The sequence below is a fragment of the Canis aureus genome, chromosome 24, assembly GCF_053574225.1.
Source record: "Canis aureus isolate CA01 chromosome 24, VMU_Caureus_v.1.0, whole genome shotgun sequence".
Lineage (NCBI taxonomy): Eukaryota > Metazoa > Chordata > Mammalia > Carnivora > Canidae > Canis > Canis aureus.
In genome coordinates this window covers 42,877,173-42,902,275 of record NC_135634.1, presented here as the reverse complement: position 1 = coordinate 42,902,275, position 25,103 = coordinate 42,877,173, and the positions used below count along the sequence as shown (strand labels likewise).

The window sequence follows — 25,103 nt, the reverse complement described above, 5'->3', positions numbered from 1 at the left end:
GGCTCAGCTTCCAGCGTTCCATCTGTTTCTATAAGACAGACATCTGCAAGTCATGCTAGGTTCCTCCCTCTTCCTCTCTGCTGGCACCCCTTCTTCTTCCAAGTGGTCTCCATTTTACCACCTAGTGGCCTCTCAAATGCACCACCCTTTCTGCAGCCCCACTGCCACCACCCCTAGGCTAGCTGCCTCCGCCCCCCGTCTGTGATGCTAAAGTAACCTCCCACTGCTTGTCCATATTCTCCTGACTGTGCTGCATGCTGAACCAGAGTGACTGCACCAAAGGGAGCCTCAGCATTTGTCCCTACACCTTCCATTCTTCACCTGGTGGCAGGTGATCATTTTCCTATGCCCATCTGATGTAGTTGCCTTCCTACCTAAATCCCTTCTTCCCCTTGCTCTTTGGTCCATGATCTGTCACTCGCCCACCTTTCCAGCCCCATCTCACCTCACTGCTCACCTTGCTCTGGGTCTAGCCACCTTGGCCCTTTCATGACTTTATGCTCCTTTCTTGGACAGCCTTCATCTGTGGTCAATGTGCATTTACACGTGTGATCTTTTGATTACTGCCTGTTTTCCCCACCAGCGTTGACCTCATGAGAGCAGGGCCTGAATCGGTCATTGCATCCCACAGTGTCTGACAGATCATGGACGCTCACTCAAGGTGCTGATAAGATGAATTAATGAAAGCGTATGAACATGACCTCATGTTTTAAACCATTCCTCTGGTGATGGATCTTTAAGATGTTTTCTATTTATCTTTTATAAGTAATGTTACAACGAATAAAGAACCTTCTATTAACAGTCTCAATCAGGGTCAGTGGGTGGAGCTTGTCTCAGGACCCTGGGATTATGACCTGAGGACTGAGCCAAAGGGAGATGCTTAACCGACTGAGCCACCCAGGCACCCCTGTTCTTGATCATCTTGCTGAGTACATCTTGCTGAGTACTTCATGTGTGACCCATGACCATGGCATTCTTATAGTTTACTCATATTAGTCTCTTCTTAAGAGAAGAAATATCACACAATTTTGTCCAAAAAAAAGAAAAGGGCTTGTTTCTTGAAATGAGTTTTCTTTAATTTAGCTCTCAACACCCTCAAAAACATTTTTTTTCCATTGGAAAACTACATTTCCTTTGTGGAAGAACTGTTTACAGGTTAATTCACATCAATTAATTGACCTCTGAAGCTCCAGATAACATGCGTAAGAACTCTCAAAGTGTATGAAGTGTGCTTGCCTTCAAAAATTGTATCCCACTGTGCTCTGATTGTTCCAAGTCTGATCATGAGAAATTGCCTTGTTTGATGAATGCATGAATTCAAACCAACTTCTTGTCCCCAGAGAACAAAATCTCCCAACAAAGTCTCTTCTTGGAGACATTGTTGTCTTGATGCGATGCTCATTTCTCTTGAGAGGAGAACATTTCTCGGTAAGTGAAGTATTATCAGCAAAGAAGCATCAGCCCCAGATTTGCTAGTATTTCAATATTTTGCTTTCCGTTCTATGTCAAATGTCCATATAAATACAATTTTTTAGGCCGTGCGTAATCTAGAGATGTATGAATATGGCATGCTGGGTGTTGAGTTGATTAATAAACTCTCTTCCTTAGCTTTCACTTTAATTTTTTATTACAATTTATTGGAAGCAGGAGATGGTTTTTTTATGTAGTGAAACATCAATAAATGTCATATACATGTGCGTACAACATAAGAGGAGTTATAAGTTATGGCCAATAACATTTCTATTTTTGGAAGGGGATTTTTGTCAAATGTGACTGATATTTTTCCTCAAAGTTTTTGGGAATACATTAAAAAAGAAGAGGATTGTCAACAGCCTCGAATACCACAGGAGCATCGAAGAGGAGGTTATTGACTTTGGCTAGAGGGTTTGTCCAAGCCATCGTCGGTGACCTCCTGTTTATGTTGATGTGATACGGATTCCAGTGGAAGCTCTGAGACTTCTCTAAGAGACCACATACAGGGACAGAAGCAAGGAAGGTGTTAGAAGTTGCCAGACACTCTGAAGGATAGCTCCGGATTTGGAAATAGTTGTAGCCACTTGGTTTTCAGGTGACAAGGAAGCTGTGAACTCCCCCAGTGACACTGGTTGGCCATGATGAGATGAACAGGGTTTGGGCCAGGTGTGAGAATTCATAAAGACCAGCTTAGTGGCAGACGAATGTGAGGGACAGAACCCCAAAGGGTCTCTTATTTTTAAAATTATAGCGTACTATTTAAGAGCATGGGCCCTGGAGTCAGAATGCCCCGATTGCAATCATAAATCCCAACCAGTTAGACCTCAAATGTGGGCCATTTTCCCAGTTTGTTTCCCATCTTCCTCCAATGTCACACTGTCTGGAGACCCTGCTCGTTGCTTGAGGTCACATGAGCCCCAGGGGCTGGAGTCAGCCCTGTGGTGTAGACACTACCCATCCCCCTTGACCATAGCCTCCAAGGCCAGCAGTCTACACCCTGCCCTGTCCTTACCGTTTTCTAGTAGGGCTCCTTGGGCATGGTGCACAACCTCTCTCGACCTGCTTCTTTGACTCTGCATATTACAGTGACCCTCATTATGACTTAGGAATATCACATGAGAACCAAGCTTCTGGTCTGTTCTGTGGACACATATCTGCAATATCTAGCTCATGCCTGGCACATAGTAGGTGCTCAATAAAGAGCACCTCCATTCATACAGCATTCATACATTCATGCTGAATGAATGAATGAATGAAGCGAGATGAGATTTTATACAAGGCCCACAGATGCGTAGTAGGGCCTCTGTTCCCTTGTCTCTCCTCCCTGGGCTTCTCCCTGTAGCATACGTTGTGTATTTACCTCCCACATTGGACTGCGGCTGGCCCGAGGGCCGAGACTCTTCCATTCCATTACTCTTCATTTCTCCGTCCCCCTTCGGTGCCAAACCCCACACCTCACACATTCATAGACACGGAATACGTGGTCTAATTGAAAGGTAGCTTCTTTAATCATGATTTATTTTATAAGAGCCTTCTAATTTTGAGAATATAATTTTTCCTCAGAGGAGCTATTACTTTTTCTGAAAAGAATAGCTGTGATAGATCTTCAACACTGTCACTGCCAAAATATTATTAGCATTGCACAAAGCATTTTTCAACTTCACGGTGCTTCATTGTGCCAGCTGATGGGTGATTTTCAGCCTCTTAAAAAAAAAAAAACAACAACTGTCATTTCTGAGGCAGAGAACATGGCATGTGTTCTGTCCCAGATCTGCCCTTAAACACTGAGTGTTGGGGATCCCTGGGTGGTCAGTGGTTTAGCACCTGCCTTTCGCCCAGGGTGCGATCCTGGAGTCCTGGGATTGAGTCCCATGTCAGGCTCCTGTCATGGAGCCTGCTTCTCCCTCTGCTGTCTGTCTGTCTCTCTCTCTCTCTCTCTGTCTATCATAAATAAATAAATAAATCTTAAAAAAAAAAAAAAAACACTGAGTGTTGCTCGAGTAGGTGTCCAGATGCGTTTCAGTGGTGAGTTAGAGGCAGGTCACCTCCTCCTCCTGGAGTCACCTCCTCCTGGGGACAAGTCCTGAATGGATTGGCTGTAGGTGCTCATACCCAGCCCCACTCACCTCAGGAAGTCAATGGGTGAGCAGGTGAAGGCAATATTTTTTTTGCAAGTGGCTTAGTTCAGGGGTTCAGAGCGGAAGGCACCTCAGGGCTCATCTCTGGACATGGGGCATGGGAAGCAGGGGTGACCCTGGGAGGCTAAAGGACTTGACCATGGTCTACAAGCTCATGGGGGACATAGGATTTCAGGCCTCATCACTCCGTGTCCAGAGTCCACATCTTTGGGCCAGGGTACATATTCACTGCAACACATTCATGGTTTGTGAATCTTACATGAGTTATGAACAGAGAATATGTGGCCCATGTTGCTGTTCACTCATACGTGGGACCAGAGATGGTGCCAGCTGGGACCAGGGGACACACCAAACTGCAACCTGCTACTTAGGGTTTCAATCCAGCCCCTTCTGCTTACCAGTCAGGGGGCCAACCTTTCAACTCTCGGGTATCCTCATTTTTAAAATAAAGGTTTGTAGTGAGGATCACACATTCATCCAATAATTGCTTATCGAGTATCTACTATGTGCCAGGCATTTTCCAGGTACCAGGATGCATCTGTGAAACAGCTAAGTCTCTGTGCTCACAGAGGCCACATGTTAGTGAATGAGATGAGTCAACAATGTGTGTTCCTCAAGGTGTATGTTGTGTGTGTGTGTGTGTGTGTGTAAAGGGAAAAGGTCAGGCAGTGATAGTGCAATGAAGAAAAGTAAAACAGATGAAGAGATCAAGAGAAATGGGACCATGATTACAGGTAGAATGATCAGATGGAGCTTCTCTGAAGGGAAAGTACTCGTGTAGAGACCTGAATAAAATGAGCTTGTGAACAATGTGACTGTGGGGGGGAGAATAGCATCCAGGCAGCGGGAAGAGCACATGCAAAGGTCCTGAGGCAGGAGTCTCATCAGTGATGAGACTTGGCTCTGGGAAGAAAGCTGGAGTGGGCCATGAAGGAAGAACAGGGATTTTATCCTGAAGGTGACAGGAAGCCTTTCGAGGGTGTGAACTGGCACAGGCCATCTGACTTCTCTCTTGAAAGGATCACTCTGGACCCTGGTGAAGAAGAAACAGAGGGAGGGAAAATGGGGAAACTAGTCTCCAGGCAAGAGAGAACCACAGCTTGAGCCCTGTGGGGCTGGTAGTGATTGAAGTTTGGATCTGGGACGTACTGAAGCTGTGGCTGGTAACCCTGGCTGGGGGGAGGAGTGCAGGGTGTGAGTGGAGATGTGGGTGACTCCAGAGATTTTAATTTTTTTAAATTAATAAGAGCTTCATTGAGATACCACTGAAATGTACAATTCAGCGATTTTCAGAATATTTTCAGAGTTGTGCAACCATCACCATGGTCCATTTTAGAACATTGTCATCTCCCCGGAAGTGGCCCTCTCCCTGTCGCCCCTGACCCTGCCACCTCCTCCCCCCAGCCCACGGCAACCACTGATCTACTTCCGGTCTCTATAGATTTGCCTCTTCTGGACTTTTCATGTAAGTTGAGTTATTTGATATTGGCTTTTTGTGTCTGGCTTTGCTCACTTAGCGTCACATTTTCGAGGTTCATCCCTGCTGTGGCGTGTACTGGGGCTTTGTGCCTTTGTATCCAAATAATACCCCAATGTATGGAGACACCCACCTTGTTCATCTGTTCATCCACCGAGGCACACTTGGGTTGTTTCCCCTCTTGGCTGTTGTGAACAGTGGTGCCATGAACCCCACTCCACTTACGCCCTCTCCCTTCTCTCCTCCTCCAGGGTCTTCTGCTTCCAGACTTTTCTGTCTTCCTCTTTCTCTACCATCCTCCATCTTCCACCTTCATCCTTGGCTTCTCATCAGCTGGGATTCCAAGGTCTCATCTTAAATCCAGTCCTTAATAATAAAAAATTAGTAAGTCCTTGCTGCTGCTTCCTTATGCTTGTCTCCCCCCTCCCTCCCCCTCCCTCCTTCCTCCTCCCCCTTTCCCCATGCTTCATCTTCTTCATCCCTGCCACACATCGGTCTATGTCCATATTGTGATTTCTCACCCAATTTCTTCCTTTCTCTTTATACCATGAAACTTCTTCTCTGAGGTCATTGGTGGTATCCTTCCCACTAACTTCCAGAGCTCTTTCTTTGTCCTTGTCTCTGTAGGGCATTTCTCACCTGGCTTACAGAGCCCTGCATGATGTCTGCTCTCCTGAGACCAGGCCAGCCCTCCTCCCTCCTTCCCTGCCCTGCTCCCAGGAGCTCCTCTCTCTCCCCTCTCCTGCTGCCTCCCTCTGCCTTTGACAGCAGTCACTCATGCTGAGCTGTCACCTCCGAGTGTTTAGGTTTCCCATCCTTCCTTCCGCCTGTCACCTCAGCTCCAGCACTTCCTCTGGACTTGGCCCTGATGCACAGCTAATGGCTCAGCCCCTCCTCAGACTCTACCCCAGAGCCCTGGGGGTGGGGGAGATCCTCCTCCCTCCACCTCCCCACACACATGCTTTCAAGCCTGACTATTTTCGAAGGCTCTGGTTTCTATCAGTGGTGCCATCACCACGCTTGTCACCCAGGTCAGAAGCTCAGGCCTTGCGACTGGCTCCTTTGTCTTCCATATCTCTGGATGGGCACCAGGTTCGCTCTAGTGACAAGGATTTGGCATCTGCTCCAGCTCCACATCCCCCCCGCCCATGCCCTGATTCAGGCTGTTGTCACCTGCTGCCTGAACAATTGTGATAAGGCTGTCCACCTTCCACACGGGCCACCTGGCTTCTAGCCTCAGCACCGCCCTCCAGGAGCCCAGGGCTGGTGACACCGAGCTGGCTGGAGATGTCACACTGCCCGAGGCCCGGCCTGCTCCGACTCCTCCTTCTCCCTGGGGCTTCAGGGAAAGGACTTAATCTCGCTGGGTCTCATGCTCCTGCCTGTGACCTGGGATGGCAGATGGAACCCACAGCGCCACGCTCCAGTGATGCTAAGAGGTGGGGAGGGGGGGGGAATGAAACGTGTGCTGTGTTTGGAAAGGTGCCTGGTGGGATGCCTGGGTGGCATCTGCCGTTGGCTCAGATCGTGACCCCGGCGTCCTGGGATCAAGTCCTGTGTTTGGCTCCCCGCAGGGAGCCTGCTTCTCCCTCTGCCTGTGTCTCTGCCTCTCTCTGTGTCTTTCATGAATTTACAAAAATATATATATATTTTTTTGGAAAGGTGCCAGCACAGGAGTAAACACACAACAAACGTCAGCTGCTGTAACTGCTGGCGTTCCTGTCGAGCCAGTAGTTTGAGGCCCTCCAGGGTGCCCAACCACTGCTTCCCCTTGGCAAGTGATTTGGACTTGGCGCCTCTGGTTCTCCCTGTCTGGTGAGCCAGGGTGGCCCAAGTGGGCCCCTCAGAGCATCCTTTTCTCTTCTGCTGAGACCTACTCCCTGCCCACTCTTCCTGCCTCAGGGCTGGCCTTGCTTGGCTCTCCCAGCCTTCTCAGCCAAGCTTCATGACGAGGAAATAAAACACACACGAGGAGTAAAGAAATGTGGGGTTTGGAGTCTGTGGGCCTGGGTTTGATTCCAGGCTGAGCTTCTCACCGACTCTGCTTTGCTCCCCTGAGCCCCAATTTTTTCACCAGTGAAATGAATAACGAGTCTCAACCTTGTAGGAGTAAAGAGAGCACACCCACATGCACACACGCACATACACACACACAGGCGTGCACACACATGGGCACAGAATGGGAAATCCACAGAGTGCATATATTGTAGCTTCTAAATTCTAAAGGTGAGAGGGATGGGCACTACCATTCTCAGTCTGTCCCCAGGGGCTGTGCTCATGCCCCCCATGGCCCTCTGGGGTCCTCCTTTATGCTGAGGAAGAAGGGAGGAGAGTTAAGCTCCACCCCCCAAACTGAAGCAAATGAGAACAGGAAGTGACCAGTCTACACACACCTTCCCCATGTCTGCACTCCATTCCCAAACCTTCAAAGATGCTGCATTGGCAACCCCCGCTCCTGGGCAGATGATTTGAGGCCTTGGCCCCATCCTCTTCCCCTACAGCTCGGTCAGTGCATCTGAACACGCCTGACTTGGTGCTACATCCCTGCTGTGGCCCGTGCTACGTGTTCGATTGTTCCATGGAAACAGGTCTTTGCTCCTCCTCTGGAGTGGAAGCTGCCTGCAGGCAGGAGCTGCTTCTAAGTGCCTTTTCGACTCACCAACTGTGAGTTTTCACTCACAAAAAAAAGTTCCTCCTCGAAGAAGGAATACCGTCTCTACAGTTTGGTCTATTATACAAGCCTAGAATTCAACCGATACATATCTTTAAGTCAATCCCTTGTGTGTCTCATGGCATCAGTTCTTAATTAATTTAATGCTTTCTCCCTTTTGGCTTCAGTTTCTCTTGGGGAGCCATCAGGACATAATGAAAGAAACCTTTTTTGAACTGTCTCCCACTTCGTAATCACCAGATTAGGAGCTACAGGTGTCATACACAGTTTGGCCACGGTTTCTGATTTGGGTTCTAGGAAAATGGAATGAAAGAGATTATTTTAAAGATAGCAACACATGGTGCTTACGTAGTCATTAATTACTTTATAACGAGTGCCTGCAGGGTCCCTGGCTCTGTGCTAGGCGCGGAGGACAAAAATCACCAACACTGCTCTTAAATAATAGGAAAACAGATCTGGAAACAAAGCAGTAACAGGCACAGCCATTGAGCCTGGGGGCTCCCGATCACAAAAAAGAAAAAAAAAATCATGTGCCAACAGTACAGTCAGGAAAGACTCTTTAATGTAATATTTGACTTTCTTCCTTTTCTGATCTGTTTCTTTTGTAATCTGTGTCATATGTGTGCAACTCTTAAATGAATAATATTAACATCTGAGACTGAGAAAAACCGCTGTTCGTTTTCTAGATCAGTAGTTCTCAGACTTTAGCAAGTACCTTGTATCAGAATCACCTGGAGGGCTTCTGGAAACTCCGATTGCAGCCTGTACCCACCCCAGCCCTCCCCATCTCCTCCTGAGAATCTCTGATTCTGTAGGTCTGGGATGATGCTGGTGTATTTGTATTTGTAGCAAGTTCCCAGGTGATGCTGCTGCTGCTGGGGGGCCACACCTGGAGCCTTGCTGGTCTAAACTGCCTGTTAAAAACTGGGAAATCAAATAATATTGGGATTTTGTTGGGCGATGTTAAAATCTGTCAATTACCCATCCGTTCATTCAAAAATATTGAGCTGTCTGCAATGTACCGGGTGTGGTGCAAGCTCTGCGATTGATAGAAATGGTTCCTGCTGCTTGGAGGAGTCTCATTCGATCATGACGACCAGCCTGGAAAGCCGGGTATTGTCATTCTCCATGATTCACCCAGGGGGCACATGAAGAGCCAAGTCAGTCCTTCGATGGGCTACCCAGCTGATCCTTGAGTGGCCATCCCAAACCTTTGACTCTGCAAGCCACTGTCCTGTCCCCTGTGTCTCTTGCTTACATGCTATATTAGATGTGGTTACTTTCTTTCTCACCTTGAGATTGATTTTCCTAATTTTGCTGGATGTCAGCTTTCTTCCGTGCTTTTCTATCGCATATTCCGATTTTAATTATATTTTATCGATTGCCTTTCACGGATGGGCCTCCTATGTCTTCCTTTCTTTGCCTTTGGTTTTTAAATCATGTTTGCATTTGTTCTGAGGTGTTTGTTTTTCCCCTGCCAGCAGATCTTACTACCTTTTTTTTTTCTGTTAAATAACTCTTGCCTTCTGACTTTGAAATTGGATGCCTCTGAGATTCAATATCTAGATGGCCCACAGATTCCTGCTATTTATTTCTTGCTTCAGTGTGCTAATATTAGGCACTCCATCTCTGCAGCAGGGGCTTAGGCCCCAGCCCAGCTGCTCTGATCCCCAGAGGGCAGGAGCTGAGGCTGGTGGGTTCTCTCCTGGCATCAGGCTTTCAGTACAAATCCAGCAGTTTCGCCTCACTGCACAGCTGGGCTATTAAAAGACCAGGAATGTTAAAAATAGCTCCTATCCCCGCTCCCACCTTGGAAGCTTTCAGGACAGCTCTCCAAAGAAACCATTAGATTCTATCTCACCGAGTCAGAGCAACACAGAAGAATATTTTTATTTCGGTGAACATCATGCACAAAAACAGTTGTGCAGGGAAGGAGGATGTTTAGAAAAACAACCGATCCATTGCCTTATTTTTTAATAGCCTGATTCATTTAGCCAACTTTGCTTCCTTGTGATTTATCACTGAATTCTAGAAGGCTTTCCTTCATTTCAGGAGTACGGCCAGCATAGATTGTGATTTGGGGGTGCCGAGGGGTGCAGATTTTCGGTTATGTTGCTGGCAATCAAAACACACCACCAAAAAAAAAAAAAAAAAAAGGGCACTACCAGAATGTAGTTTCACCAAACCATTTGGATATTCACAGGGATACTTAGCCATTTCCCCCTCTATAACTGATAAATTTTAAATTATATTTTCTACTTGAATACAAAATAGTATAAAATTAAACACTCCAAGTCTACATTAGACTAAATGTAATCTGGGAATGCATCCACTGAATGGATTATTTGGTTCAGTGCGTTTCCCTAAAGGTGCCTGGTTGCCTTTACCATCTGCCAGCCTTCACTTAGGACATGCGTTTTATTTCATCCAACATCATTTCTCACGGTCAGGTGCTTTAAAAGCACTGAGCCTCCATTTAGAGTTTAGAGCTTTGCCAATTGTCCCATATGTCCTTGAGAGGCATCCTTATTATATATCCCAAGGCATAACTTTCTTATATCTTCTTTGTTGACATAGAATGTTCTCCAAAGAAGCAGTAAAACCTTTGTGATTCTCTAAGAGGAGAGATCAGTATTTTCCACAGCGGTCTGTTTATGGACCAATTATTATTTTTGTTTATTCATTGACTGTCACAATTATTAATTCCTCAGTAACTTAAAGTTTTTAGACTCAAGTCATTTATTTCAAAATGGTCTTTAACTTGTTAGAGGCTATAAATATTCCTATAGATTCTGAGTTTTAAAAATATCCTGAAGGATCTGTTTGCCTGCTTTGAAAGGATTGATTTCTGTTTAAGGGAAGATAAGAGGTGTTGGGATGTCAGTCTGAAAGACCAAAGTCTCATTGACTTATGCCAGGGTTTCTCAACACTGGCATGAGGGACACTTTGGGCTGGGTCGTTCCTTGTTGTAGGCGACTGTCCTGTGCATTGTAGGATGTTCAGCAGCATCCCTGACTCCTACCCACTAGATGCCAGTAGCTCCACCAGGGGAATGACAATAGACAACATCTCTAGACATCACCAAGTGTTCCCCCGGGGAAAGAATTCCCCTACTGGAGAACCACCAAGGTAAGGAATTAAATCCGGGGGTGGGGAGCTGTTACAGGAGAAAATCCTGCTTTAGGTCTATTGATTTGCCACATCACAGGCACCTGTTAAAGATGCTAACACTTTTTGGAGAAGCAAGACTGAAGTTCAGAAGAGGATCACCATAACTTTCCATTCATCCAGTCTGGCTGGGGGTGGGGAGACCCTTTAGCAGGGCAATTGCCCCATTGTGGTGTCCCCCATATTGGAAGTACAGATCATTGCAGAACACAAGGTGATTTTTATTTTATTTATTTTATTTTATTTAAGATTTTATTTACTTATTTATGAGAGAGATTGGGGAAAAACATGAGTGGAGGGGGAGGGGCAGAGAGAGAAGGAGAAACCCGACTGAGTAGGGAGCCCAATGTGGGGCTCGATTCCAGGACCCTGGGATCATGACCCGAGCTGAAGGCAGATGCCCAACAGACTAAACCACCCAGGTTCCCCACACGGTGGTTTTACATAGCATATTTTTGTGAGAATACATGCTTATTTATTTATTTATTTATTTCCCAATTGATGTTTTACTCTGCAGGAAAATAAAACAAAAACCAAACAAGGAATGTATTCCATTTCAGTCTTCATGATCCAAGTAAAAAAAGTTCTCATAATTCAGGTACACACTTTGGCCAACCCAAGTTTAGCTTTATCATATTTTAAAAATTCATGTATAAAAAATAAGTATCAGCTCAAAATATAGATTATTTTAAGAGCCTGCAGGAAATATAAAAATAATTAAATTTGGTGGAAATGTTAAAACTGCCTGAAATTCAGAAGATGTATTATATGAAACATTATTGTTAGGTACAACTGCGCTCAGGGCTATCTTGTTTTACTATTTATGTTTAGACCAGAAGTACTCAACATGGATCTCTTAATTTACATTATTAGGAGGGGCCCTTAAAGTGCTCCATTTCCTCTGCCTGGCACTCCCCAAAACTCTCCTGGTCCCAGTGCCCCCATCCTTCAAAGCAGTATAATGGGCAACCATTCAAGAATTTTAGAGCTTTTTTTGGGAAATTATTCCTTTAAGGGATTAAAATTCTTTAAGAATTACTGGTTCAGGGATCCCTGGGTGGCGCAGCGGTTTGGCGCCTGCCTTTGGCCCAGGGCGCGATCCTGGAGACCCGGGATCGAATCCCACGTCGGGCTCCCGGTGTATGGAGCCTGCTTCTCCCTCTGCCTGTGTCTCTACCTTTCTCTGCGTCTCTCATGAATAAATAAATTTTTTAAAATCTTTTTTTAAAAAGATGATAGGGGGATCCCTGGGTGGCGCAGCGGTTTAGCGCCTGCCTTTGACCCAGGGCGCAATCCTGGAGACCCGGGATCGAATCCCACCTCGGGCTCCCGGTGCATGGAGCCTGCTTCTCCCTCTGCCTATGTCTCTGCCTCTCTCTCTCTCTCTCTCTCTCTCTCTGTGTGACTATCATAAAAAAAATATGAAATCAAGCTGTATTTCAACTTTTATATTTAATTTTAGACCTTAAATTTATGATTAAAATCCAATATTTTGATAAAAGTAGAAAAATAGAATAATTCAGTATCATCTGTTTGTCTCAAATACAAGTACAGTGAGTAATAATGGGAATGACAACATAACAGAAATAGCACTTGTATATATTTGCCCAAATTGAATTAACTCTAAATTCAAGGTGTATGGCAGGTTGACTATTTGATCTCAGTGTCTTATGGTACTAGTTCAATGCTTAAACACTGAAGGAGGCATTTTTCTCTATTCACACAGTATTTTTATGTACGTATATGCTCATCTATAAATAGTTTTCCCTTCACATTTAGTATCTAATCAGTAAATATGTATATTTCAAATTAATCTATGTGACCCATGTTCTTCTCTTCAGAAGCATCAGAAATACATTTGGCCAATAGTTTGAAACATGAACTGTAAATTAACATAGTATATAATCTTGACAATCTGAAAAGAGTGCCAGATACTTTTTTTGAAATGTTAACATTAGAAAAAAACAAAACTACAATTGTCAGCTCTATTTCCTGAATATTCAGTTGAGGTAACCTCTGCAAGTCACAGCTCCACACTTGCACACAGTTCTGACCAACAGAATCTGAAGATATATCTCCAGAACCTTTCATTTGATAATCAAAAATGAGCTCTTCTCCAGCATTTATAGTTCTTGTGGAAAATAATGCTATTTGGGGAAGATGGGTATCAAGGTTGTCAGTGAAAACATTGAACACCTGAAGATTTGGGTCACAACTGTGGTTAACAAAATGAGAGACATTTCCATATCGGCTGCATCCCCTGTGAATTCATCAGATTCATAATCCAGATCGAAGAGATATGTGATTCCCTTGTTGTCATATAACTGCTCCCGTCTTTCAGCTTCTTTGCTTCTGATTACCTCTCCAACATATTCTATGACAAAACTCATTCTTTTAATCTTCACAAGGGTTTTTACAGCCCAGCCCAGCCATAGCCATTGCTAGTTCAAAAGATGCAACGTGAATACTTTTTTGTACAATCCTATTGGGACAATCGGGTCCACATTGATACCTCGAGTTGCATTCATAAATGGGGGTACCAGGTGGGATTTTAATTTGCTGGTTTTTATTATAAGCCAAAAGAACTCCAGCTTCAGCAGGACAGCATTTCTCAAAGAAGCAATCTGTACCTGAACAACCAAAGGTAGCTTCATTGAGTAAGCTGATTCCAGGAGCTGGTTTGTATTCATTAATATAGTAAAAGTCTGAAGGTGGGCCCTCTAAGTCAACAGTATTTTCAACAAAAATCATTCCTTTATGATTCTTTCTTCTGTTGAGTTCATCTTGCCACCTCTGCAGAGCTGTCCTCTGTTTAGCCTTCTTTACAATGTATTCAGCAATGGCACGTTTCAGAGCTTTGTTATTGTCTTTTAGAGATATTGCTTTGCCTTTCTTTACCTGAGATAAATAATTATGCTTGTCATTAGAGAACTGCTGAAGTAATAATGGGCACTTGAGATTTTGCAAAGGTTCCCAGGTATTTGTGGAATCTGGCCATCCTTTCCATTTTATAAGATAATATTCCATATCCTCGTTGCTCCTCGGCCCCAGCCACTGCCATCTTAAGGAGCTTGTATTCAAACTCACTATGTATTTATTTTGATGTGCATTAGGGAACTAGCACATTTTGCCCATGCTGTTTTGGTATTACTGCATGAGGAGAGGCTAAAACTCACTTGAAAGGTATAGTTGATTTTAGAACAAAAGCTTTAAGCAAGTTGATTCATTTGTGCTAGGAAATATTTACGTGTTAGGGATTCAGAGATTAACAAGACAGACCAAGTCCTGATTTGTAGGGAATTTGTTCTCAAAAGGAAACCAACAAAGGAAAGCATTTCAGGTAATAAATACAATGCAATGGAACTTGAAAGAACCCTGTAGGGAAAACAGGAATCTCCAGGACAAAGTCCTGCTCCCATGGCTCACCTTCTAGGTGGGGAGGTAACAAGTCTATGTGTGTACTCTTGAGGAGAAGTAAGCGCTAGGTGAAGAATAAGGAAAGGCTTGAGGCCTGAGTTCTGAGCAGGTGGTTTCTGGGCAGAGACTTGACTAATGGGGGTGGGGGGTGGGGGCGGCCATGGAAGGATGTAGCATCAGAGGGAACACTTTGTGCAAGGTGGTGGTGGGACTCCAGGGCTGAAGTTTTTGATGGCCTAGAGTGACTTTCGTGCACGGGAAGATTATCTGAAACTATCTTTTGTGTTTTTTCCTTTGCAAGAATTAAATAAACATAAATCATAGTGATTCTCAAGCTCCATTAGACATCTCCATGTATATTGGCTCCTTGAGTTAAGAATACATATTGGAGTCTTGACCGGTGAGATGAAATTTGCTTTAAGATGCTCCAACGGGGAAAACATAAAAATATGAGGGTGTTAGATGAAGTTAAGTGGACAGAATGTTAATAATTGTTGAAGTTAGGTGGTCGATATGTGAGGGTTATATACTAGTCTCTCTATGTTTAAAATTGCCAAGTAAAAAATTCAAAGAAAGTGATTGTTAACATTTTCTCTAAAGAACTTTGAAGCTCACGGAATCCTGAATTCTGCTCATGTTCTTCCTGTCTGGTAGAGACCTATCCACCCCTTCTAGATGATACCTAATTGGCCTCTGGTGATTTTTCATGCTTTTGTGTGATTCTGTGGTCCCAGTTTTGGGGAGGGCAGGATTCATGACTGTATCCTGTGAGCACACCTGTCTCTAGGAAGCCACCATTTGTAATTGGTCATCTTTTTCATGAAGGTACTTTTGTAGCCTATTGTAGAAACTTTGAAAGCAGAGATTAAAAAACACACATACACACACACACAATGCTTGGTAAGCCCAAGAATAACTATGGTGTTTACTTTATAACACGTCTCTGTGTCTGTCTATATTTTCTCTTATTTTTCTTTCATGTTAAATGCATACTTGTTGAGGAGGGGATACGGGTTGCCTTAAGAATGATGATATGTTGAAGGGTTTGGTCTCAGGAGTTTGACTCCCTGTGTGGCTTTGTGCAAATTACATAAACTTCCTAGTCCTCAGTTTCCTCATTTGTAAAATGGACACGATTGCGATACTGACCTCAGGGTTTGCAGTGAGGGTGAGTTAATGTATAAAAGAAAAACAGAGTGTTCTATTATAAATATTAGCTATTATTTTTAGCCAAAAGTTATTTGTAGCACTCTTCTTAGAAACAGTTTGCTCTCCCTCGTTCTGAATTTAGAGCTGTCGTTTAAAGGTACATTAACATAATATTATCATATTAAGATATTCTGTTCTGCAGTTTTGAAATAGCTTTTTTGTTCTGGTGTTTGGATTTTTACTTTATGCAATTATTTTACTAATCTTACCATACTCACTAATAAGCTAGAATCTCCTGGACTGTTTTAAAGCATGGGGGAGAAGAGCAGAGTTGCAAATAAATGCTTCCACATTCACAATCTGTAATTTATACTAGTTTGTCAGGTAGTTGAAGCTCAGGCAAATCATCTGTCTTCTAATATCATTGATATATTTTTGCAAGTCTCAGACTCAAGTGCTAATGACAATCTTTCAAAACTAATAATTCAGAAAGACAAGGTTTTGGATACTTAATGTACATCCTAGGGAAGCTATAAAATGTTACAGCATGATTATAATTGTATAGAATACATCTGCGTGCATAAAAATTTCTGATAAGAATTATCTCCAAATTATTAAAAGTCGTCACGCAAATAGCAGAATGAAGGGCAACGCCTCTTTCTTTTGGACGTCTTGTATTTTCCAGATTTTCCTTCATAACCATTTCCCACTTTAAAATGAACATATCGGCGTGTTCCTCTTTCAAACTTGCCTTTCTGGAAAGGCTTTGTTTTCAAAGTTAATGAAGAATTTGGAATTTATTTAAAGCTTTTTGGTTGCATTCCGATAGATGGAAGACCTTATTACCCCACCGCACATGTGTGGTTATGTTACTGTCCAATGAAATCCCCACTGGAGTCTTGCTTCACGGAGAATTTACTGAGTTGAATGTGATTCAAATAAAATTAAAAATAATATATTAAGGTGCTTAACATTACGTGTGTCTCAATCTCTTTATCTTTAAAATGAGGGGACAGGGCATGGCATTCATACAGAAGGGGTCTTCTAACTGTAAAACATAAATTAACAAGATTTTATTTTATTTTATTATTTTATTTATTTATGATAGTCACACACAGAGAGAGAGAGAGAGGCAGAGACACAGGCAGAGGGAGAAGCAGGCTCCATGCACCGGGAGCCTGACGTGGGATTCGATCCCGGGTCTCCAGGATCGTGCCCCGGGCCAAAGGCAGGCGCTAAACCGCTGCGCCACCCAGGGATCCTAACAAGATTTTAATACCTAGAATTTTTCCTAATACTTTCTTTTTATAGGTATTAGGATGGCCTGGGGGAAATGGCCATCTTGGTTAGGTCAAATAGAACGTTGTAGATTGTGTTTTGCCATATGTCAGAAGGAAGCTGGGATCCCTCAGTTTCAAGGGTCCTGACGAGTATTTTGAAATAAAACGCAGAGCTAATGGTGGAGAAAAGTCTCTCCTTGCAATAACAATGTTTGCAAAGGAGATGATTTTTGACCTGCGATTCTAAACTGGGAAGATTATTTCTCATTGCAAAACCCAAGAAGATCAAGGAGTGGCTGTGGGGCTCTTCAGCTCAAAGCTGCCGCTTTTGGTGGGTGGATACCAATTTTGACTCCATCAATTCCTGGGGCAATTCATTGTGGTTTTGAAGTAACACATTTTATAAAATCCCTATCTTGTTTTACAGGTTATACTGGAGAGCTTTGCCAATCCAAGATTGATTATTGTATCCTGGAGCCATGCAGAAATGGAGCAACATGCGTGTCTAATCTCAGTGGATTCACCTGCCAGTGTCCAGAAGGTAAATTATTGTGTAGGAATGCCTTTTGTTTTCCATTTTAAATCGTAAACTACTTTGATCAGCTTTACATTTCTGAAAAAATCCGTACAAGAGAACTTGTTCCACTTATTAAACAAAATACAAGATGATCTTTTCTTAAATTCTATGCTACAATAGCTTAGAAATTATGTGTGAATATTAGACATACCTAGGAATTGCTGTGATTTTTATTCATACATTAAAAATGAATAAATATAATACAATGGATAGTGATAGTAAATTTTTCCCTAAATTTCATGTTAAAATTTTCAAAATTTTGTTTCTGATACTAGTTCACATAAAAAACAATTTCAGCATGAAGTTCACCTGCTTTTATTTTTAAATCAACTTTATAACATCTTAGAAACTTCAGGTTATCTGGGAGAGCCACGTCTTTGCAGCCGCTTTTATTTTAAACAAGTTTTACTGTTAGAGTAGTTTGCTCTGATGGAGCAGGCGGGTAATCATAGCTATCAAGCTGGTGTTCAAGGAATGATTTTGGACTCAGAGGAAGTTCTCATTTCTGCATGGAGGGATGTAATTGTAGTGATTACTTTAAACTTTAATGTTGTAAGAATAACCTGATATTAGAAGCATTTTTTTTTTTTGCCTTAAAATCAGCATGTAAGCTACTGATCCACAGAAGTGACACTGACAACTACATGAAGTACAGTGACATCCTCTGCAGAGATTAAATGTAGAGTCTGAGTACGTAAGGAAACACCCCTGCGCTCCACATTACTCTTAGCTGCCATTGGCGTAGAGCCTGCAGGGGGCCAGTTGGACAGCGTGGTGTTGCAGAAAGGCCACTGACCCCCTAGGTGACCTGAGGGCTCCGGGGTTGCCAGGAGCAGCACCTGAGATCTGCAGCACCTCCTACTCTTTAATGTTTCAAAGACCTGAACTAAAAAAGTGAATCCTGTCGCCCAGCTTCTGCTCACCTGCGCTGGGGTAGGAGCTGGGGGCTGTGGCCAGGCTACTTGTCCCTGCGTCCCCTTCCCCAAGTTGGCGTGTGATCCATTCATGATGTGTGTGGTTACCACTACAATGGAGTTCCATGAGCTTGATGAGCTCTGCCTTTGACCCTCCCCTTGTGTCTCTGAAGCAAATGAGAAAATTTGGAAACAGTGGAAGGGTCTAGGGCTAAGCAAGCAACAGGCACTGCACTTGCAGATGGAGCACTTTGCAGGTTTTCACAGCGTCGCTGCGCCCGGGGTTAATCGGTTGCTACCTAAGTGCCTGTAGGCTGCGTGTATGGTCACAGGTGGGCTTCAGGGTCACCCACTGATTGACCACGGCAAATCACTAATCAGCACCCCTTCCATCCCCCGATCCTCCTAAATGTGGGCTACGATAATACTACAGACTTCACAGGGTCATGCCAGGTACAAATGGGATTTTTGTGAAAGAGCTTTGCAAACTCCAAATTGCTTATTTTTACAGCTTTGACTGCTACCAGGAAGTTAAAATGAGGCCCCAAAGGCTTGTAGTGGTAGTGACATACAAAAATCACAAACCAGAGGGGCGCCTGGGTGGCTCAGTCAGCTAAGTATCCAATTCCTGTTTCCGGCTTAGGTCGTGGTCTCAGGATGGTGGGATCAAGACCCGTGTTGGGCTCCATGCTCAGCATAGAGCCTGCTGGAGATTCTCTCCCTCTCCCTCTGCCTCTCTAAAATAATAATAATAATAATAATAATAATAATAATAATAATAATAAATTTAAAAAGCTATCTGAGTATTTAAAAAAAAATCACACTAGTAATAAAGGATGGCCCTTGAAGTAGAACCCAAGAGTTTTACTTTTGCCTCGTGTTTCCAGCAGATAAAGGTGGCCGAGCACTTCCTGTACGCCAGGCACTGTGCTGGGTGCTGGGGCCGAAGGGTCAGCAGAGCTGGGTTGACCCTCCCATGCTGCACACACAGATGAGTAGGTAATTACAGCAGGACGGGTCTTGAGGCTGTACAGCGGGGAGCTGGTAGGTCTGGGGGAGCTGGGACTGCTGCCCAGACGTGGAGACCCTAAATGAGGACAGGGAGGAGGATAGTGGAGTTGATGGGATCACCGAGGAGGGAAGACAGAGAGGAGGAAAGTGGGTGATGGGAGGCTGAAGTGCACGGGGCTTCATGGGGCTTTGTGGGCGGCCAGGATGGGGCATTTGATTTTCATCCTGAGGGGAAGCCAGGGCCTTAGGTCTGGAGCCTGGCTCTACTGCTTACTCACCAGCCCTGTCTCATGGGGGGAGCGAGCTCAGGCTTCCATCTCTCACAGTTTCCTGGTCTGTAAAATGGGGAAATGATACTGCCCACTTAGTAGGGACAATGAGGATTACATGAGATGATGCAGGTGGGGTCCTTCGCACGGCACCAGGCTAAGTCCTTATTCCATATTAGCTGCTTCATCATGAGTGTTTTCCAATTAGCGATTACTGTTAAATCATTGATGGATATAGATTGGAGAGAGACAAGAGTGGGAATAAGGAAAAATGTTTGGGGTTTGTTGCAGAAGTCCAGAGAATGCACGTGGACTGGTCAGAGGGAAGTGTGGATTTTAGAAAGGGGTGAACTTGAGACGTCGGATGAGGAGGCCTGAGATGGGTGGGTTCTGGAGTTGGGGGGGGGGCAGGAGGGCATGTTTGTGCCCTCTGTCACTGTACGGTTGGTTGTGCTATTCATGGAGAAAAAGAAATGCAGAGGAAAGGTTTATTTTGGACATGTTGAGTTTGAGGGGCCTTGGTGACCTCCAGGTGGAGATGTCAGCTGGGCGGTTGCTCTGTGAGTCCGGCGGTTGGGGGAGAAGTCTGGGCCAAGTCCATGCACAGATGCATTAGCCCATAGGTGGCAGTTTAAATGTGGGTTTGTCTAAACGTCTGGGGGATTGTCTAGGGAACCTTCTTTTTTATCCGGTGGCTTGTCAGTTCCTCCATGGTCTCTAGATAAAGCCTAGAGGAGAAGTGATGGTCCGGAATTAAAAGGATAAAGACCAATTTCCCAGCAGTCTTTGCAAGAAGACTTTTGTCCTGAGGTTCACCTTCACTGAAGACAGACCAGGAAAAAGGGGCTTTAATTATAGTTCTGAAGGATTCGTTGCCATGTGTTGGAGCCTCTTAGCGGGAGCATATAACTGGGGAGCGGCGCCCGGGCTGGCATTTTTAAAGCAGCCCCTCCCACTGGCTTGCTCTTTGGGTGCTGGTTGTAGAAAATAATGTTTATAGAGCACTTTACTTTAAAAAGCCTGTGTCTCCAGGATCCTTCGCATTTCAGCCACACTGTGAAGACAAGTTTGGAAAGTGTCTCAAGTGCACAGAATGTTCTGGATTCTGAGCCAGCACTGGACCCTTGCTGCCTTCTTTTCTTTCCTTCCTTCCTTCCTTCCTTCCTTCCTTCCTTCCTTCCTTCCTTCCTTCCTTCCTTCCTTCCCTCCCTCCCTCCCTCCTTCCTTTCTTTCTCTTTCTTCTTTTTCTTTCTTTCTTTCTTTCTTTCTTTCTTTCTTTCTTTCTTTCTTTCTTTCTTTCTTTCTTTCTTTCTTCTTTCTTTCTCTTTCTTTCTTTCTTTCTTTCTTTCTTTCTTTCTTTCTTTCTTCTTTCTTCTTTTCTTTCTCTCCTTTTTTTTCTACATATAGGGTTGGTTTCTTTGCAAAGTCATTTGAAAGTAAAGGACAATCTGCCCCCTCATCCCCAGATAAATCAGTTTGTGTTTTCTGAGAATCAAGACATTCTCCTTTGTATCTTAGAGTGAATCTAGAAAATGATCACACCTAACAAAGTTAGTAATGATTTCCTAATATTGCTTGCTATGTGCCCCTTTTTTCATTTACTCCTTTATATGTATTAATTCTATCTGCCCTGCTTCCCTGTGTTATCTTGTAAGGGTGGGAAATACGCTACCTGTGGAGCATTTAGCTCCGTATTTTATGTTAGTAAGAGGTTCATAAAAATGTGTCAAATAAACTATGTAAGCCCACACTTAGGTACCACTCTCTATGTCTCCCAGCTCATCTGACCCTGACAGCAATCCTATGAAGCAGATGCTCTTCCAGTCTTAACAGATTGGAAAACTGAGGCATAAGAGATTAAATACCCCACCTACGGATCATATAGCAAGAAATTTAAACCCGGGCAACTTGGCACTGGCCTTTTTAACCATCATCCTATACTGTGTCTAAATACATCGTTTAAAATAACTTCCATTCTGTTTATTTATTTTTAAAGATTTTGTTTATTTAAGAGAGAGAGTATGTGAGAGCATGGGCAGGAGGGGCAGAGGGTGAGGGTCAGGCAGACTCCCCGCTGAGCAGGAGCCCGACTCGAGGCTTGATCCTAGGACCCCAAGCTCATGACCTGAGTTGAAGGCAGATGCTTAACCGACCGAGCCACCCAGGTGCCCCCCGCCAACATCCTGCCTGTTTTTAAAGATGATCTTTGTAACCATAGTCATGAGTAAAATAAACGCAAAGTTTGTTGGGTTCTGAAACTTGTAAATGTCCCTGCTAAAAATTCTTAAGTCTGGGAAAAGCTAGAAAAAAATTCTTTTCACATATATATTTAAATAAATTTATATTTATAAATTTCTATTTTATAAGTACAGTAACTTTTTCTTTTTTTTTTTTTACAGCAATTCCTTCCCGGTCCAGAAAGCTGATAAAACTAGGTTTTTCCCTCTGGATAGTACTTTCAACCCTGCACAGTTACATCCTGGCTTGTTTCCATCCTTTTCATCTTCATTCCCTTCCCTTTAAGGATCCTTCTCCATCCAATCTGGACCATGTCCTGCGAGCTTGGAGTCCTTCCTGGGTATCTGTCTCTTTGACTCTCGCCTTCTTTTTAACCTCTTTCCAAAAGTTCAAAGGCAGTCAGTCCTGCGGCACAGCTTTTGCAGTGATTATCATTTAAGGGTCTGCTTTCTTGATTATCCTTTAAGTGTCTGCTTTCCTCCTACACTTAGATTTTTATCCTTCATCAACAGATTGTGTCTTCTCTCAGAATTTCTCCTCGACTTTTACTGAGTCCACATCTGTAAAAGTGCTGTTTCAGACCACGGTTACCATGGAGGTGATAAGAAACAAAAGTCAAAATGTCACACGAGTGTTTTCTTGTCTGTACCTTGTGGAATGACGACAGCACAGAGAAGTAATTAGAAGCTGATTTTATTGCCTGTGCTATTCACTCTGTCTGCTGATACTGTCTTTGTTGGGTTTAGAATTTTGAGATCTTTAAATTTTAGACTAAATGCATTATAATTCTGAAGACGTCTAATTATATATACTTACCATCATTGCCTATTGGTATTTAAATATGTAGATTTAAGTATATGAGTATATTTAAATACATATATAAATAAAATCTGAATATGCCTGTGTGGCCATCGTCTTTGCTTCAGCATCTCAATTTTTGTTTTTCTGCTTCCGAATTTGACACAGAATACCACACAGACTAATAGGGAATAAAAAAAGAACTTAATAGAGATGAAAACATTCAGAGATGAGGCACATTTGTTGGTTCCATAGGTGTGACGATGTGCGTGGTGCAGGGCTTAGAGTCGTGTTGTGGAGAATCTAACCACTTTTCTGGCATCTACCTAGGTGTTGTGCATCCAGAGGCTGAAATGAGAATATGGGGCTTCAGGCATCTTTTTTTTTTTTTTTTTTTTTCAGGCACTACTTTGAAAAGATATTGTCTTATCCGGTATATTTTACAGACCAGTCTATAGATACTTTCTGGTGTTACGCCTTCTGATGGGATTACAGATAAACAGAATTTGTATTAACCGCTCTTTGCACTAGGATTCTGAGGGCAAGCATTGCATCCAGGGAGGGGACTTAGTTCCTTCAGTCCTGTAACTATGAGAACACCACCCTGGAGCCCACTGTCAGACATGCAGATCTCATAACCTCCACGGGTGGATGGAGTCCTCCTCTGGTGGGAGGTCTGGAGACCCGAGTCTGGGGCTGATGAGGAGGCGGAGGAGTGGGTTGGTTATAGATGTGGATTTTTAGGGTCACATTGCTTGTGTTTGAATTCTGGACCTACTCCCTTTACAGCTCTTTGTTTCTCAGAGGCTCATTTTCCTCATTTAGAAAACAGGGATGATGTTAGGACATCCTATATGAGTTGATGTGAAGAACAAAGAAAGCCCTCAGCTCTGATCATGCCAAATAGTAAATACTGCATAATAGTAGCAATGATGATAATGAGGACACTGTTCAGGAAGTTAGTCATATCACCTTGGGTGAGTCATATAATTTTTTATCTCTTCCATCCATTGTTTTCCTGTTGTAAAAGGATGAAGATTGACTATTACCTTTAAGGGATCCTGTTCCTAAAAGTCTTTGATTCAAATCTGTTAGTTCAAGAGCCCTTGAATCCAGCTCATTGTTTCAAGTAATGTTTACAGAGAAACGTTTCATAACCTCTGAATGACTCTCTAAAACTTAGTGTGGGCCCCCAGGCCCCGTAGGTTAAATCTCACTGCAACAAGCTCCAAGGGTTTATCCAAACTATTTTTGTTTTTCTACATTTTATAGCCTTGAGTAATCAAGCCGTATAAATCCTTTTGTCCAACTCAAATGTCAATGGTAATGCTTTTCATCTTAAAGGGATTTACAGGCAATAGCCACATATGTCATAAAAATCATCTCCGAGATAATGTGTATTGTTCAGAAACTGGGCATGTTACCCAGTAAGGATTTGGGAGCTACACAGTCCTGGGATTTGGTTGTTTTTTACCAGTATCCTCGTATGCAGGGTTTTGGTAAAAGCACCCTCTTAGGACCTTATTAAACTGCATGTATTTACATAATAAATGTGCAACATGTCCTCATAAAATTACCAGGCCGGAGTAAAATACTGTTCTTATTCTTTTAAAAATTGGCATTATCCCTAAATCACCACTTCATTTAGGAATTGTAGCAGCTGAGACCCTTGGAGTTCCAACAATCCAATGGTTTCACCTTTTCAAACAAAGCAGGCTTTCAGATTTGTCAAGTATGAGTCAAACTTAATTTCTATGTTTGGTGCATACTGATTAATTTGATTTACAGCTAAGTTCATGTTTCTTATCTTTTCTCTTTCTTTCTCCCCCTGCTTCCCCCCATAGCACAGTTTCTCTGAGATTGTTTAAATGAAAGTACTGCAAGGGATTTTGTTGGCCTGCTTCTTTCATTGACAATGGGACGATGCATTCACTTTAGTGCGTGACCAGGGTCCTATCATTTTTATTTTTTTTTAATTTTTATTTATTTATGATAGTCACAGAGAGAGAGAGAGAGAGAGAGGCAGAGACATAGGCAGAGGGAGAAGCAGGCTCCATGCACCGGGAGCCTGATGTGGGATTCGATCGAGAGTCTCCAGGATCGCGCCCTGGGCCAAAGGCAGGCGCCAAACTGCTGCGCCACCCAGGGATCCCGGTCCTATCATTTTTAGCGCTACTTCCCCTTTGAGAACCATTCTGATGTCCAGGTCAGTGGTGACAGGTGACAGTTAGAAGTTACAGTGTGACAAATGCAGAAGTAAATAATGGTATCTTAGTGCTTTTCTTTTCGAGAAGAGGCAGGGGATACCTTATACATAAATACAAATTAAAGTTTCTTAAAGCATGTGTCCAGAACAGCACATGAAAATTATTTCACGTTCCTAAAACATTCTGGCTTTAAAAATTCAGGTAAATGCCCTGAATTTCAACTATTATTTTCTCTTGTGGCTTCAGGAATCACAACCGCTTCAGCAGTAACCATAACAATGAGGATAGCTGCCATTCGCGGAGTGCTGGCTCTGT

General features: G+C 43.4%; 1 protein-coding gene, 1 long non-coding RNA gene and 1 pseudogene across 7 annotated transcripts in view; 1 reads left to right on the top strand and 2 right to left on the bottom strand.

The window, feature by feature from the left end:
- Positions 1-25,103, top strand: part of DNER (delta/notch like EGF repeat containing) — a 320,012-nt gene that overhangs the window by 211,494 nt on the left and 83,415 nt on the right. The window contains exon 7 of the mRNA XM_077869106.1: positions 17,202-17,315. Coding sequence (XP_077725232.1) covers positions 17,202-17,315 — 114 coding nt within the window. The remainder of the gene's footprint in view (positions 1-17,201; positions 17,316-25,103) is intronic.
- Positions 2,858-25,103, bottom strand: part of LOC144296156 (uncharacterized) — a 59,496-nt gene continuing 37,250 nt past the window's right edge. For 2 of the 6 annotated variants that reach the window (XR_013363312.1, XR_013363311.1), the window contains exons 4-5: positions 5,222-5,454; positions 2,859-3,176 (exon numbers count right to left, since the gene is read on the bottom strand). This is a non-coding gene — a long non-coding RNA (uncharacterized LOC144296156). Of the gene's footprint in view, positions 3,177-5,221; positions 5,455-7,964; positions 8,053-25,103 lie in introns of all 6 variants that reach the window. The other 4 variants (XR_013363314.1, XR_013363315.1, XR_013363313.1 and 1 more) reach the window with 4 other exon arrangements.
- On the bottom strand, positions 12,871-13,989 carry LOC144296537 (histone-lysine N-methyltransferase SUV39H2 pseudogene; annotated as a pseudogene).